Source organism: Drosophila rhopaloa, unplaced genomic scaffold (genome assembly GCF_018152115.1).
Source record: "Drosophila rhopaloa isolate 14029-0021.01 unplaced genomic scaffold, ASM1815211v1 contig_150, whole genome shotgun sequence".
NCBI classification, from domain to species: domain Eukaryota; kingdom Metazoa; phylum Arthropoda; class Insecta; order Diptera; family Drosophilidae; genus Drosophila; species Drosophila rhopaloa.
This window is the reverse complement of record NW_025335029.1, coordinates 584,318-600,855: the sequence shown is the minus strand read 5'-3', so window position 1 is coordinate 600,855 and position 16,538 is coordinate 584,318. Positions and strand designations below refer to the sequence as shown.

Below are 16,538 nucleotides of genomic sequence, written 5' to 3'. Positions count from 1 at the left end.
TTCACTCCCTTTTTTCCACCAACCGGGCATCTTAGCCCCGGGTTTTGCTCGGTTCGGCGATTTATTTGCCTGCGCTTATCATCTGGCACACTCGCCTCTTTATTATACATTTCCCATTTGATTTCGCCACTCCGCAATTTGCCATTCGGCGCTGTTTGGCAGCAACGCCCTGATCATAAATTTGCCAGTGCAGTAGCCAAATTGGGGCTAGATAAACAAATATGAGAGATGGCTGGGCAAACACAAATAATATATGGATACTCTTGCGGCCACCAGATGCCCCGAGTCATCCAAAAGTTTGCGGCCAGAGGGGCAGAGTTCGAAATGCCTTTTGGCACTGGGTGCAGTTACATATTCGAAGGCTACATGAGAAGGTCATGGCTTTAAAGATTGAACTGAAATTTCATAACGGCAAATAGCCATACATACGAAATTTATATTTATTTATTTAAGCGGTTGTAAACTTTTAAGTACCTACGTTAAATTTAATACATCAAAATATTATAGCTCATCATAATAAGTACATTTTAAATTAGGAGCTCATAACTAATTAGTTACATTAAAAATATGTTTATAATATAGAAAATTTAATTTACTTTAACTTTATTATACCCAATTTTCTTTTTATCCGAATTAATGGCTTTTAAATCTGATTATTGTTTTACTTGTTATAATGATTTACGCCAGGCTTATTTTATGGAAGTGTGCAAAGGTATGGAAGATGTTCTTGAAACTTAATAGTTTTTTGAAATTAATATTTAATTGAAATATTGTAAGTTTGCCTTCGAACATGGTTGTTATGTAATTGGTCAGAATATTATTAGGTTCAGCAGTAAGCCGAATTCTTCTAAGAGGCTATGCCCTCAAACATCCCGTTTCTTTGTATCCATTAAAAATTATTTTATACAATCAAGATAAAGTAAATTTATAACTTTAAATAAATAAAGTGAAAGACCTATTTTAAACCTATTTTCCAAACATGTATGCATGTTTTAATATAATTTCAAATGACTGACACCGTCTTTTTTTCCAAATAAACTTAAACTTTTATGTTTTATAATAAATTGAATTGAATCCTAAAAATGCCACTTCAATTTCAAGCATGTTTTTGTTTTATAATAAATTGAATTGAATCCTAAAATGACACTTAAATTTCAAGCATTTTTTGTAGATGACTAAATTTTTCTATTATTTTCCCTAAAGCAGTTGCAACTGGTATTTTTAAGACGTATATGCATTTTCTAATATCCTTCCGAATAGCTGCAATTATGTTTTCTGGTCAAAAAAAACAAACACATTTTTATTTTATTGTAAGGTATAATAAACTGAGTTGAGCCGTAAAAATGGCGTTTAAATTTTAAGCATCTTTTTGTAAGGTGTCTGGAGTTTTCTATTATTTCCCCTAAAGCTGTTGCGAATGGCAGCATAAAAGATGCTGCATATTAATGAACCCACACCACACTCTGCCTACATCCGAAACCTGGCCAAGATCAAGGCTCTGTGCCAATCTTGTCTCCCGTGAAAATGCAACTGCCCCTCGAGCACGCGCAACCCACTTTCGTTGGCTGTTTCTCAGTGGATGGTTCGGTGGATATATGTATTTATATATCCTCCGATGGGGGAGTGTTGTTCGCAATTTGTTCGGCTTATCCGTGGGATGGATGTTTGCCGGCGGGCGTTGCCACCCCATCGCAATTAAAATTAATAAACGAATCGAAAGGCAAACTCGTGACGCCCCCGCTAAAACTCAAACGACACTGGCATTATCAATTGGCATTTCATTTTGATTTCCAAATGCATTTCTCTCCAGCCGCCGAGTGAGTTTCGCCGGGGATTTCGGTGTTTATCGTTTAAGGAAGTGTTAATTTATTTGCTCCTCTCTTGCATTCGCTGCCCGCCGGCCAGAAACAAAACGAAAACAAAGCTGGTTGGTGGGGGAAAAAATAGTAATAAATTGCCATCGATAGCCAAAAATTATTGATTATTTCGAAATGGACAGCGTTAAAAGTTTATGATGCTGCCGTGGCATCGCTGGCGGTTATGAGATCAAACAAAAAATACCCCATCCCTCCTCCCAAAACAAAAAAAAAAGAGCCAAGCGAAAATGTGCCAACAACACGATAGGCGCACAAGATTTCCTCCTTATTTTTTAAGTTTTTTCTTTTTCTAATAATAAGAGACAGCCACGAAGAAAAAAAATCATACATCAAGATTATTGTTACTCGCGGCAATTGCATCACAGTAATGGCCAACGAAGGAAAAAAAAAAAAAAGCAGCTGAAGACAAAAAAAAAAAATGGAAATCGCAAGAAACATTTTTCATTTGCATAAAAATTCATGGCAACTACAAGCGCTAAAAATGTTTGCCGCATGTTTGAGCCCCATGGGGTGAGGGGTGGTGGGGCGGTCGGGGCGATGCAGATGAGGGGGTGGGCCTGCCTTCAGTGGGAGGCAGTGGAAAACAACCTTCAAGCTACAAAACACTTGACTCCGAAAGCCAAAGCACCAATCCGGGATCCAAAAACTTAGAGTCCGTCGCGTTGACGGCGCTTTGGTTTGATTGAACACAAGGATATGTGTCCGCCGGCTAAAATAGCAGCAATACAAAAAATACAAAACAAAAAAAAACTAGCAATGAACTAAAAAACAAAAAACTTAAAAAATAAAACAACAATAACATAAGCCTAGGCAACAACAATTGCAACTGTGGCCACAATTTGAAACCAAAACGCAACACTTTCACTCTACTTAAGACGGATGAAGCTGCGGCAAAAAGGAGGCGGCTCCAGGAGGCGGAAAATGTGGGGAAAGGGGTGCTTAAAAAAGGGGTGGAAAAACCAGGGGGGGGGTTGTAGAGCAGAGAGAGGCAGGGACGGCAGGTTGCCTTTGAGACACCATCTATAAAGCGTTGGTGGGAAAATCGCGGCAATCGTTTTCACGTCTTTTTCATATTTATTATCATTTGCAAGTCTCGTTTTGCTTCGGTTCGTATTTTTCGGCCTGAGCGGAAAAATGCAGATGAAGCGAAAAGAAAAAGATTTTCCAGCTGGAGGCTGGAGTTTGTCATCTGGGACAGAGACTGTGTCTTTCGTTTTCACTTGGCAATTAATCAATCAGCTTAGCTCCAAGACTTATCGGTGGACAAAGGGGGGGCATCTAGTTAAAACTCAGTAAATCAGTGAGTGTATTTTATTGAGATTTTACAATTAGGAAAATCGTCATCAGGCGTCATCAATTGGACACGGCTATTTTAAATGATTGCCAGAGTTTATTTTGGTTATAAAAAACATTTAATAGGCTTGTAGAAAAAGTCGAATTTCAATAAATCAAAACTGTGAAACAATAATAATTTAAAGTCGTTTCGTTTGTTAGGGAAATTGAGTATTAGCTCACACGACTAACCAGACATTTACAAAACGAATTTGGTGATTTAAGTCAGAAGTTAATAGTTTTTTGGTACAGTAATGTTTTAATTAGAATTTGTGAACGTAATGCCTGTAAATACCTGTACATTTTAGAAAGGCTAATTAAGTTATCAAGCTGACCAATTTCTACTTTCAGAAGATCATGCTTACCTAAATATATATTAAATTATTAATAGAAGACCAAAATTAGGGGTATACCAATTCGGCATACAGTTTTAATAGGTCAACATATAGCTCAAAAAGGATAGATAATATTTACTAGAATGGAAACCAGAAGCTTTGGTAAGTTTGCCATTTTAAAATCCGTTTTAAATAGGTAATTTTAAAAACTCCAAAGACAAGGATAGTAATGCTAATAAAAACATCTATATCATTCAAATTAGCTAGGTTTTTCCTTTTAAGATTGTTTTTCCTGGTAGCAGTTCGTTGCAAATTAAAGAATATTTAAAGGATTGTCAATATTAGATCTTTGGTATCAATTGATTGTCCCTCAAGTACTGACGAACTCTTTGGCCCAATTTGAACAGCTCTTCCTGGAATGCATTTTTACGTAAGTGGCCAGGCTCACCATCCCCTAGACCCGCCCATCGTTGACCCACCCGCCCCTCAACCCCATGACTCCCGCTCCCCCCATTTCGACAGCATATGGAGCACTGCAGTTTGGGGAGAGCAACAAAAAATGTCTGGCGGCCAAACGAAGGCAATCACGATTTTGTGTCTGAAACGTTTTTTGCGCGTTTTCAATTTCCCATTTTGGTTTTTCTTCTCGTTTCGTTTGGGGGTGGTGGGTGGCTGAAAAGTGGGGGGGGGAGAAGGCCACACAGTCGCTGGCAAAAGGAAACAGATACGCCTGTCCACAGATCGCGAAAAAGACAAAAAACAAAACCGAAAGAGAGCTATGGCTTTAACTTTTTGGCCGGCGCTTGTTGCGTTCGTTGAGGCGACGCTAATTGTTTCCGTCTGTTAATAAAAATATTTCAGATCAGTAACAAATTGAAAACAAGGCTGAAAAAACAAGGGGAGGTAGGCTGCTGTTTATGCAACGCCTCACGAAATGCAAATTGACATTTACGTGGTTGCAACACCAACAAAATGCCAGACAGTCGGACATTGGGCCACCAGCTTTATAGCCTGGCAAATAAGGAGCAACACGATTTGGCCAAGGCACCAAGAAAACCAAAAAAAAAAAACAAACAAACAAAATATAAAGCCCACAAAAAATTGTTGGCGACACTTTTTGCCGTTCCTGTTGTGTGTTAAAGGTCAATGAGTTTGGGGTTAGTGGACCTGAACCTGGGAGCCTGCCAAGAGTTTCGTTTTGGCTGTGGCTTGTTGTGCAACCTCCAATTGGGAGTTAGATGATGGGATAATGTCAGCCAAAGAATCGTGTCGCATTTGGCTAAATTGCTTGCCATTTTTGGTGCGTTAAAGGGAAAAAACAATGGAACTGTAAGATTTTCCGGAGAACACTTTCCTGGCAAATGAGGGAAAAGTCCGCCAAGCGTAACCAAGAGCTAAAATCAAATGGGCTGACCTCATTAACCGAAGGGTTTCGGTGCAAAAGGGGGGGCAGTGGTAATCAGTGTAGACAAAAGAATCGGGGGAAAAGAGCAGGCCTCGGAAGAAAAAGAACAATAAAATTACAATAATCGCTTCGAAAAGGGGTGATGAGTTTCTACGAGGAGGTGGTGCTCAAGCGACCATGATGATGATGAACTTGCAAAGACAACTCCCAATGACAATGACTCTTGTATCGCCCGCCTTTTTTTTTTTTTTTTGGCAAACTTGGTTACGCTTTAGAGAATTTCTCCCCCTGTAACACAAAGGTTAACAAACCTTTCAAGAAATTGGCCAAGAGCTTAACGGTGAAATTATAAATTAATGCACAGTCAAAAAAATAAATAGTGTAGTTTCCCTTACTTTGTTAAATAATATAATTTAATATTAAACCACAATTTAATTATAATAAATAAAATAAAATAATCTTTTACGTTTAAAATATAAGAGATATTTGAGAAAATGATTTCAATTGCATAGATTGCAGTAATCAGAAATGAAAAATCAGTGATAGAAAAAAAGTCTATAAAATACCATATTTATGTGACAAAATTAGAAGCCATTAAATATGGTAATGTAAACATTCGACCACAAATTTGAAAGCAAATTTTCTTCAGTATTATCTGAGATCTAATGTTGATGCCGCATCTGCATGTGGTTGCCACTGGCAACATTTGACTGACATTCGTTTTTCGCAATATGCTCGGGCCCGGCTGCTGTTGACTTGGCTGATTTCTACCGATTTGCGATTTGTTAATGGCTCGAATATTAAGTTACAATTATCTGACGGACGGCCATCGATGAGTGCGGAGTGCGAGGAATGGAGGAGGCTCCACTCCACTCCACTGTCATGGCCACATTTCACTTTCAGCAAGATCCAGCGACGAGAAATCGTGATGAAATTGATTTGCGGCTCTTTATTTTTTATTCGCCATCATAGTTACCGACAGCTCTCTATCTGTCCCTCCGCCCGCCCCCCTCTTCACCGATATCTCCTGATTTTTCTCAGCATCTGGGAACTGCATAATTTTCTCGCTTTCCAGCTATTTTGCATTTGCCATTTGTCTATTTTGCTTCTCTGGCGCTTCCACCGATATTCCGCTGTCAAATTGCCAAGCGGCAAGCGACGGCATTTTCCTCTGATTTTCCTCCGATTTTCCCCCCCGCCGGTTTTCCCACCCACAAGAGAGAAGAAAAAAAACTTCAGTCTCCAGTTGGCTCTTTAACACGAAACTGAATTTAATTTGCTTTTCTTCGTTTCTTTTGCATTTATTTGGCATGTTTGTTGTCTAATTGAGCGAGAAATTGCCGTTGATTGATTGTTTTGCATGCAATGTGCTATTTGTTATATTGTTATTGTTACTGCCATTTCAATGGTTGCTTTTATTTCCCATTTCACTACGGTTAATTGCAATTTGATCAATGTTCTGTTATTGTTTGCCAACAATTTGCAACGGCAAGTTGTAAATCTTTTCCTCTACAAGATAAATGTCAGTTTCTTCTTTGACAAATGAGTGGCCAAAGAAAACTCTCTAAAACTGAATCGCAAAAAAGTGTTTAAATTATTTAAGCTGACCCGTGTCAAAACTTTACACTTTGTTAGACTTCGAAAAATTGTAAAACGTCAAATATATTAAGAGCGACCAAACAAGCAGCATTAATTTATGCCTACGCTTGAATTTAATGCATATTGGCAATTCCCCAGCTGCCAGTCTTTAATATTATTTTAATTTTAAGCGACAACATTTTAAAAGTCTGGGTAATTGTAAAACATTGCCCATAAAGATGGCTGACAATGTTTGGTCACAACATATACAATAAATATTATCTGAAGTGTGCGCAAATGAATATGACTTAAAACGATGTCGGTATTAATAGGGGTATTTAAATATGCTATAAGAAATATTTTTGAATTTATCTCTTAACGTAGCATTATTAAAGTAATATAGTTCAAACAGAGAAACATGTACCTAAAGGTAATAGTATATATTAAAGATGTCTTATAATTGTTTTTAAAATCAAAATGCAAATATTATTTTCTATCTAAATATGTTATTTTTAATACATTTTACACTGAAGAAATCAAATGTATCTGGGACTTAGAGGACTTCGTGAGTGTATCTAATGTGGCACATTGTTCGGACTCCATGTTTGCGAATGGCATTGTCATGTTTATGGTAATTAACAGTTAATGGGTTCTACGCCATTGCAGTTGTTAATTAGCAGACATGGAACGGATTCTGCAGGCCACACCATATGTTGCACTCCGTCTGCGTTTCTGTGTGTTTAAGTGCAGCTCTTTGTTTGTGCAGCCATATTTCCTCAATTGAATTTCCCAAAGATAAACCGACAGTCCCCCGACCAAGAAAATAAATATATTGCAACGAGTTGTGGCCACAAATCGCAGCTTATTAATTCCCCAACAAAGTTCGCCAAAGGCCGCAGAGTTTCCACAACTTCGACGATCTCCGGCTGGCCGGTCATTTATCAATTCATGGAGTTGGCAATGGACTTTTTGGCCCCCCACCTCTTCGAGATGGAAGTGTGAAAACTGGCGGGGGGAAAAGGTGAAAAATGGGAAATGGGCAGCGGGCATGGGGCATCGGGCAACGGCAGCATCGCATTAACTGCACAGGTGTCCACTTAATTGACAGCTAACGAGGCACAGAGGAGCAGACCATATACCATAGACCCAGGCCAGACACATCAATATTTGATGAAGTGCATGTCGCTTTGATTACACAGGGAAAATGTTTAAAACATTATTTCGCCCAAGTACAAATTTCCATTAAAACTTTCATATTTTCTACAAAATATCTATGCACTCAGGAATCTATGGCCTTTCGGGTGTAGTAATTTTAAAAACTTTAAGAGGCTGGAAAGCACTTTGTTTCCCCCTGTGCAGTTAAATATATATTGAAAACAAAGTGAACAGGGTTTAATACTGGTCTTGGCCTTTTCATTTATTTAACCCTGGTCAGAAGCGAGGTGGCAATCGCAGGTGTCTTTCGGCGCAAAGATGACAGAAGCCCAGAATCGAAGGTTCGCGAAAGCTCTGCAAGGAATCTTCACTTTTTGGATTGAGAACTAATTTGCCATTGGGTAGAATGCATTTATTAGGAGGTTCTTCACGGAGAAAATGGGTCTGTGAGGATCTCTCTGTTGCGGAAGCCAAAGGTTGCACATTTTTATGACCTTTTTGCTTTGGCCACCTAGTAGGTAAATACCGAGTGACCTTTTTGAGTTCCAAATCTCCGTCTGAATCGGATTCCTCTTCACTCTCTGTATTATAACCACGTAGGATTGATCTCAGGGGTTCTAGCAACTGTTGCCTTCCGCCACACTCTCGTTGCTCCTCCATAAGACTCATGGGCGAGGGAAATCGTAGACAACTGCCTCGCATCCGGTCTATTTGGAGTTTCTTCTCCAACTCCTGTTGAGCCATTGCTAGGATTGTCCAGATGGAGGCTCCTCCGGGTCCGTAACGCTCGTTGTACCTTTTCTGCTCTTGGTACATAAGATATCGTAATTGGTGTAGCTTTTTCCAACGTTCAAATTCAGCCTTTCGGTGATCAATATCTTCCTCCTCCCTTTTGATGATTTCCAGCCGTTGGTTGAGCTCCTTCTGCGACATTTGTTCCACCTCTTGAGGCATTAGTTGAAGACGTCCTGCCCAGAAAAGAATTCGCCGTTTGTCCAATTCACGCTGTCGTTCGTAACGCGAATCACAGTCGTACTCTTCTTGGGCTGGATCATTCATGTTACTCCCCGCTTCTTTTCTTCAAATCATACGAATTTTGACTGACAAAACCCCAAAACATAACTCTATGATTGCTTTAATCTAAGACGAAACTTACCCACTGAGCTGATCACATATGTGGCTGGCGGTTTCAGGACACTCCGGGCGAAGGCTCCTCGCAGGACCTCCAGGGCACAGGGTTCAGCCGTAACCAGCAGCATTCCGGGTGCCACATGTCCTGCGTATTTCAGCGCCCTCGTGGCAGCAGTCAAAGGTCCATTCCACCAGCACTGCGCGTTGGCAGCCAGAAAGTTCTGAAAAATAGAAAATAAATTCAACAATCAGTAATGGTTTTTAGTAAAAGTTAGTGCAGAAGATATTTCTAATTATTTTATATACAGACAAAGTTATTTATTATTAAAATGAATCTTTTATGGATGAGAAAAGGAATAGAAAGGCCTATAAAAGTAATCATTAAAGTAGGAACCTGTAGTTCCTAAAATCCAACCGTCCAATATATCCCTATAATAAATACCAAATCATTGCAAAAAAAAATTCCCTATTCACGACAGGAAATGCACTGAAATTGAACATCCCTTTCGGGAAGCACAAAAGTGAAACAGGTCAAAGGGGTGTTTTTACTGGTCTTTACATCCATTTCCAGTGGGAGTCTGCATCTCATCAGCTAATTGACAAATTGCAGAGCACCGCGTGGCATAATTGGTGTGGTGCTGTCTGGCTTAAAGAGCTATCCATCTGTGGGCGTTGCAAGTGGTAACTGCCGATGCAAGCGGCTTTACCCTGATGGCTTGGCAACCGTCAATTAGCTAAAGCGGATCGCTGCCACGCCTCCGACAAAACCGAGGGATGGGGTGGCGCCACAAATACGAATAAAAAAAAGAAACCAAAAGCCGCTGTCTCATTGCTGGGAATTTATTTTTTTTGGGCTACCAAACCGAATCGAATCGTAACGAAACGAAATCCTTAACACGTTCTGGCCAAGAGATTTCCGTGGAAAAGGCTGCAAAAACCAAAATAAAAAAAGAAAGAGAAAAGTGGGAGGAGTGCGGAAAAGTGGTGACTGGGGCAGCAAATAAATGTCCAATTTGTGCAGTGACAGGAACACTTGAGGCACGTTTTTGATGTAAACACGGACAAAAAGGGTCGAGAGTCACAGCAAAAAGCCATGGACAATGGAGCCAAGGGATCGAGTGAGGATTGGGAAAGAAAGGCCAAGAGATCGATGTAGCCGCCGGAGTTTCACGCTTTGTGGCTTTCTGTGTCGCTAATGAACATCATCCAGTTTGAGCGATTTGACCTTTTTGTCGATGGGCCAGCCAGGGAATCCGGGGAATCGGGTTGGGTATTGCCATTTCTTGTGGTCACTCCTCTTGGCTTTAATGTCGCCTGAGTCTGGTATGCCGCTTATATAAGTTGGATGACTCTCTCCATCACCATCTGCATCTCCACCTCCATCTCGATGCCCAAGATGCCCATCCATGCCCATGCCCATGCCCACCTTCCGCCTGGGGCTGCTCAATTAATGCATGAGAAGGCGAAGAAATTAACTCGTCATTGCCTGCCCGTCAGGCTTTTGCTTTGGCTTCGGCTGTCACGCGCCGCCAGATGGCGCTCATCTTACACTGGGAAAAAATTAGGACACCATGAAATGTCTTGGGGGATTAAATGAAATTTAAAGTAATTTTCAACTCGATATGATAAAAAGACGAGATGGAAAAATTAAAATTTGTCTCATTACAACGATATTTTTTTACAATCCATACAAAGAGCTTAAATTTTAAGAAACATTAAAAATCCTAAACTTCTGTTGTTTCGTCTATGAGTTAACTTGCAATTAGTCAATGCAGGCATTTATTAATATAGACTTTCCAAGCAATAATCATCATTTTTAATAAAATACTTTTCGTTTACCGTGAAGAACAAAGACGTTCATATCTACAAAAAATTTATAAATCTTAAAAGATAAAAATTCACGATTCTCAATAACTGTAATAAATGTATAATCTGGTTAAAGTTTTTAAACCATTTAAAAAGTCAAACTAAGTAAAATTTGATTAGCAAAACCTATGAAACCTATAGTTGAAAGAAAAAAACGGTAAGAACCTAATATATTTATTTATATTTCAAACAAATGTCCGAGAACCTGTTGTTAGAGTGCTCTTGATAGCTTGTAACATTTTACTAGTCTTTGTGACTTTTAAACAAAGCTCTTATATATTCGTTCTAGTGTAATACCATAGTATTTTTCCGTGGTGCAGCTCATCCCCCACCCATCACCATAATTATAGTGCTGCATCATTGCAAGACACGAGACAAAATGCCAGAGACAGTCATCAACAGCCTACTTATAGAGGCTTTCCATCGATCAAAGGGATCTGGTTTGGAACCTGCGCTTCGAGATGTCTCGGTTTCTCGTTTCTCGGAAGTAATGCAAAACTTTTAATAATCAAATCAAATGCTCACGCCGACCTGAGTCGCGCGTATGAAAGTCATTTTCTCCTCGGGCTAAATTTGAAGTTTCGCTTTTTGGCTGCTCTTGATGTCGTTTCATGTCTTTTATTATCGTATTTTTTTTTTGTTTCGGGTGGCGGCTTTCGTTTTGGGACTTTTACTTAATTTCATGTAATAGAAAACTAAACAACAAAACTCCCACAAGAGTAATGCTCAAAGACAAAACTATCACCGAGAGTTGTAGTGGAGTGGAGTTTATGAATCGAGCCAAGAGTAGGCCTCATGTGGGGAGGCTGCTGCCGCTGCTGCTGCTGCTGCTGTTGTGCTGCTGATGTTGCTGCTGTGCTGCAACAGTTGCTGCCGTTGTAGATCTCTCGTGTGTGCCGCATAAAAAGATAATAACAATATACAAACAAATGCGCAGTCAGGCAGCCCGTAAGCCGGAGATTGCCAACCGCTGCGGACTTCGAGCTTAATAGAGTTATGATGAAGTATAATAATCCTTGACCTTTCCACCAGCCAACATCAAGTTGCAGCTACAAGTCAAGACCGCAGCTCTTAGGCACAAGTCAAAACGTTTTTGGGCTCTTTGTGTTTTCCCCCTACCATATTTTGCCGTTTTTTGTTTGTGTTACCCTTCATTTGACTTTAAAAGCGCCATTTAATTTCGCAAATGGGAAGAGGCCGGGTCCAAAAATGAAAATGTTTCTCATTTCTCCAAGATCATGTCAAACGGGGATTTAAAAAGGTGTCGGGGATTAATGCCAAACCCAAGGGGCGTACATTTTGGTTTCTTAATTTGAATTATAAATATCTACTATATATTTTAAAATCTTGTCCGAGTCGAGGTCGTACTAAATTGCCCCTAAATTTGAAACGCCCATATTGCCTGGGAACGTAGTAAAAATTATTATTTTATATTAATCCGTTGAACATTTATCATGGGAAAAAATTAGCTTTTAAAGGGCAACGTTTCTCATAATGTTAATGGGAAGACACTTTATCAAGTTTACAGATTTGCAGAAGCAATCAAGTAAACTAAAACCAATGATTACATAATTTAATATACAATATAAATTATTTGTTATTTAATGGGTTTTCTTTTTGAAAGTTAAAGTGGTGCTTCATCGAACAAATTATAGCTTGCTTATTATTGAGATAGCATCTTTATCTTAATTTATGGCTTCTTAATGGTCTAAAAATATTGCATTTATTATTTTTCATCGTTAAACTTGGTGTTAAATCGTTCCGCGTCATGTAAATTATAGGTTACTAATTAGTATAATAGCTCAAATAAATTGAATAATCCCAGATTTAATTTCCCATTTATCCTAAGAGCTTATAACTTCTGAAAGTATAATTATTTTTGTGAAGTTCAAAGCCAAATGAAGACTTACTGGGTTAATTATTACAGTGTCTGCCATGCAATTTATTTAATCTTCCATTCCCCTGTTGATTACTTTCAGGATTACATTTATTTTTCTGCACTTCCAGCTACAAATGAAAATGCTCGTTTCCAATTATTTGAGGATTTCTCACGTCCATAACTTGTACATGAGCGCCCCAGGACAGTTCCTTTGTTTGAGCCTTATCCCTGTCATCATTGTTTATTTGACTCTGGTCAAGTGCCAGACAAAGCCGAGGGTTGAGTCCATAAAACGTAGCGCCTGTCGGAAGCTCCGGCGAGCATAAATACAGGACGAACAGCGTTCCAATCAATGCGGCTAGTCCTGATAAGGATACAAATTGCATGGCCATGTCCGAGTGACGCCCACTTCCTCCGCTAAGATCCCAACCCCTCGAGGGCAAGAAGCGGAATAAGATGTGTTCGGCTGACTGACTGCGTTTCTCGGACTCGAACTCGATTTGCACTGCACTTAAAATTCGAATCGGATTTGGGGGACGCTTCACCCCACAGGCAATGACTTTGGTCAGCTATAGAGGGTTGCCAGGATGCCAGGTTCAATGACCAGATATCTACTACTCTTGGCTAAACATGCGATTTGTTTTATTAGTTTTCCTCGAACAAAACACACTCAAATACCAACAGCTGTTGGCAAAAGTCCTGCCTGTCTTTCTGCCTGCCAAACAAAAACAGATCCAATGGCTTGTGGCCTGGATATCTAGCAAGGCATCACATCTGCAACTATTTCAACTTTTTGGCAGCCCATTGCGGTCGCTATTTTTGTTGCAATTAATAATAAAAACTTTCAACTGGAAAAGCTAAAAAACTCTCTCAAACTCTTTCGTATAAATATTCTCGTTTTGTGGGAAAAAGTTTTGCAATTGCTAAACTTCTAAAAAGTAAAACCTAAAAGGGAAATGGAAAAAAAGCATATGAAATGATATAGACCAAAAGATACCTGATATTTAAAGTGCATTGGTTGCAATTTCGGGTTCTTCGTTAAAAAAATAACGAAAACATATGATATTTCCAATAAATTGTATTTTGATAGAACATGTGGCGCCCAACGTTGGGCATTTACGTTTCGTTTATACATAGCGTTTCACGTGAACCCATTGTTGATATACTAATGAATACCATATCTAAAAGGAAATTTAGCATAAGAATGTGTATATCTGCTACATGTTTTGGTTAGGTAAATTATTTATAGAAAATTTACCAGTAGGGCCAAACATGAAAGCAAAATGAACCTGTTAAACGTGTGAGATAAATAAGATATGCGAGTCACCTGATACAGCGTAAATACAACTCTTTTGCAGATCTAGTTCTTGGATTTGAAACGATCTATTTACATAAACACAAATACGTCTTGGCACCACAAACAGTGGGTATGTTTATACGTTTTTATTTACATACAAATATATATAAAAGGTATCAGCTCTAAAAATCAGCACCTCAATTTAAAACCGAAGCGTGAAAAGTCTATTAGAGGTTGACGGGCGGCGACGATGGTGACGAAGGCGTCTGGGAGCACTGTGGGAATAATTCAGTGTGCTGCAGTCAGCTCCAATTCTGCCCCTTCAACCCCTCTACCTCCCGAAATCTGGATTTTCCACTGCACCTGTAGTCGGTTCTGCAGTTTTTTTTATGTGCTTTGTTAGAGCATTTATTGTTATTGTTGCTGCCTTTTGTATTTCGGCGTTGAAGCTTCGCTGGCACTTGCTGAAATGTCTGGCCAAAATGAATACAGGGGGCATTGGGGTCTATTTGGGGCCTTTGTACTTCGGCTACGGTGTCTGTCATTCACTTGCAGGTAGTTAAACACCGTATCTATGAGTGTGTCTAGCATTTAGCACGCAACTCGCTTTATATGCAGCATACTACCCATATATATATACCTTGTCATTCAATCAATCTGGAAAATCATGCGATCGGGGGAATTCATCCAAAAGATTGCCCGAGAAGTTTCGCGAAATGGCTGTCAAAGTTACTAATGAGAATCGGATTGCCAAAGGGTTGTGAGTGTGTTGTGAAAATGCTTTAAGATTTTGAAATGCTTTTAATTGGTGCCTTAGTACAATTTAATTTAAGGCTGACTTGAGGGTAGCATCATTATGGGTAATTACTTTTGGGGAGATAATGGAATTTGCCTTAACCAGTTACAGTTGTAATAGTTTAAGATATTTAATTTTCACAAGGAAATTTACAAGCGAGAAATTTAATTGGTGAATCATTGTGATCTTCATTTGATAAATTTGATTCTATTTTACTTTAATTACTATATAATTTCTGTTATTTTAATAGCTAAGTAGTAATTACAATAGCTAAAAAAATAATTACACAGCAGTCCAATAATTGCTTGACAATAATCATATAATTTTAATAATTAGTTTTAGTTTAGGAATGTGTTTGGAATATTTTAATGAATTTATTTTATTTATTTATTTTTAAAATTTAAGATATTACAAAATATTATATAAACATAAAGTTTGTATGGCAGAACAAAGTATAGAACAACAAACAAATAAATCAATTTATTTATAGTAAAATATTTTGTAGGTAGTCATAACATCCCTCGCACTTGCTTTCCGTATTCATTAAAGTAAAATTACAATAATTCGAGGCTTTCATATTCGTTTGCCTTTTTTATTTTCGAACTTCCATAAATATAGTTCCAGCTCCCAAATAAACATGATCCCACAGACGCGGCGAGAAGCATGAAGATTGAACTACAAGTACGTGGCCCAATGTTTTTTTTATGTTTTTGACTGGTGCTGCAATCTCAGTCCCCTGGCGTGACCGAAAACAAATAAATAAAGGAGAAACGAGAGTTTCAACTTGAACTGAAGTTGTTTGCCACTGGACACCAATGGCCCCGGGCGACCTTGTTGAAGAAAATTATGTAATCAGAGGGGCAGGCAGCAGGTGGAGCAGAAAGCAGTCTGTGCTCAATGTTTGTCAATCAAATTAGTCGGCGATGATTGCAATCGAAATTAATGAAAAGCAATCATAAGGCGCACGCCAACCAATTAAACCCACTGACGACAAAAAGTAAATTTGCGCTTAAACGATTGCACCATCGATTCAATTTCATTAAACCCAATCAAACCAATCGAAGATGGAAGGGAAGGGGGTTAATAACAATTCAAATCTCTTTTCTTTCTCCCCGTTTGTAAGAGCCGCGTGCCGATAAATCAATTTGCTCGGCTCTTTATTTCTCTTCGTTTTCCCTGTGATTGCATGAAATTGTATTTGAACAGTATCGGAGTTCCGGAGCTTGAAAGTCTTGTGTCCATCCGTCGTTACCGGTGAATGTTACTGTCCAGCTCGAGTAAATTGATTCTGAGGCTGGACTTTTACAGAAAAAAGATTGTTAGAGTATGAGGAGGAAATGTTCTAACTCGATCGGGTGAGAAAACTGACTCTGAGTAAGAAGCTGACAAATAAATAATTGGTTTTGTAATTGCACTTTAGATGCATTTAACTCACTAACTCAGCTGGAATTTATATGGAAATAAAGTGGGCTTCTAGTCATGCCAGTTGTCAATTTTGCGTAAAAATTTTAAATTACTTAAAGTAGGAATACGAATATAAATTTACAGATTAAAATTATAAAGTTTTAAGTAATCGAACAGCAAAAAATATAGTTTTTTATTGAAAACTGTTTTGCAATTAAAAAGTTGTATTAAGTTGTCCAAAAAATTTATATTATTCTTCCATTTTCATATTTTCAATAACAATTTATGATCTCATGCTACAAAACGAAATAGACAGATGCAAATATGATTAATGAATCCCATGTTGACTCCTATAAGCCTGAAGGATATCATATTGTAGGCCATCGCAACGTGTCGGACTCAACCTTCCTTTCCCAAATCGCTTTGTTTCACAACGATCACAGGTTTACCTTCATTCTAGCCCGATCAAATAATTCCGTTCCC

The 16,538-nt window shown here is 38.7% G+C and overlaps 2 protein-coding genes across 2 annotated transcripts in view; both read right to left on the bottom strand.

Annotated features, from left to right (window-relative positions):
• Positions 1–16,538, bottom strand: part of LOC108048084 — a 63,525-nt gene that overhangs the window by 6,643 nt on the left and 40,344 nt on the right. The window contains exon 4 of the mRNA XM_044456721.1: positions 8,839–9,034. Coding sequence (XP_044312656.1) covers positions 8,839–9,034 — 196 coding nt within the window. The remainder of the gene's footprint in view (positions 1–8,838; positions 9,035–16,538) is intronic.
• On the bottom strand, positions 7,916–8,820 carry LOC108048085. The gene has a single exon (XM_017128560.1). The coding sequence runs from the start codon at positions 8,739–8,741 to the stop codon at positions 7,959–7,961; it is 783 nt and encodes a 260-aa protein (XP_016984049.1). The 5' UTR covers positions 8,742–8,820; the 3' UTR covers positions 7,916–7,958.

Excerpts from the sequence above, each read along its gene's own strand:
- LOC108048085 (XM_017128560.1), bottom strand. The coding sequence starts at position 8,741 with ATGAATGATCCAGCCCAAGAAGAGTACGACTGTGATTCGCGTTACGAA.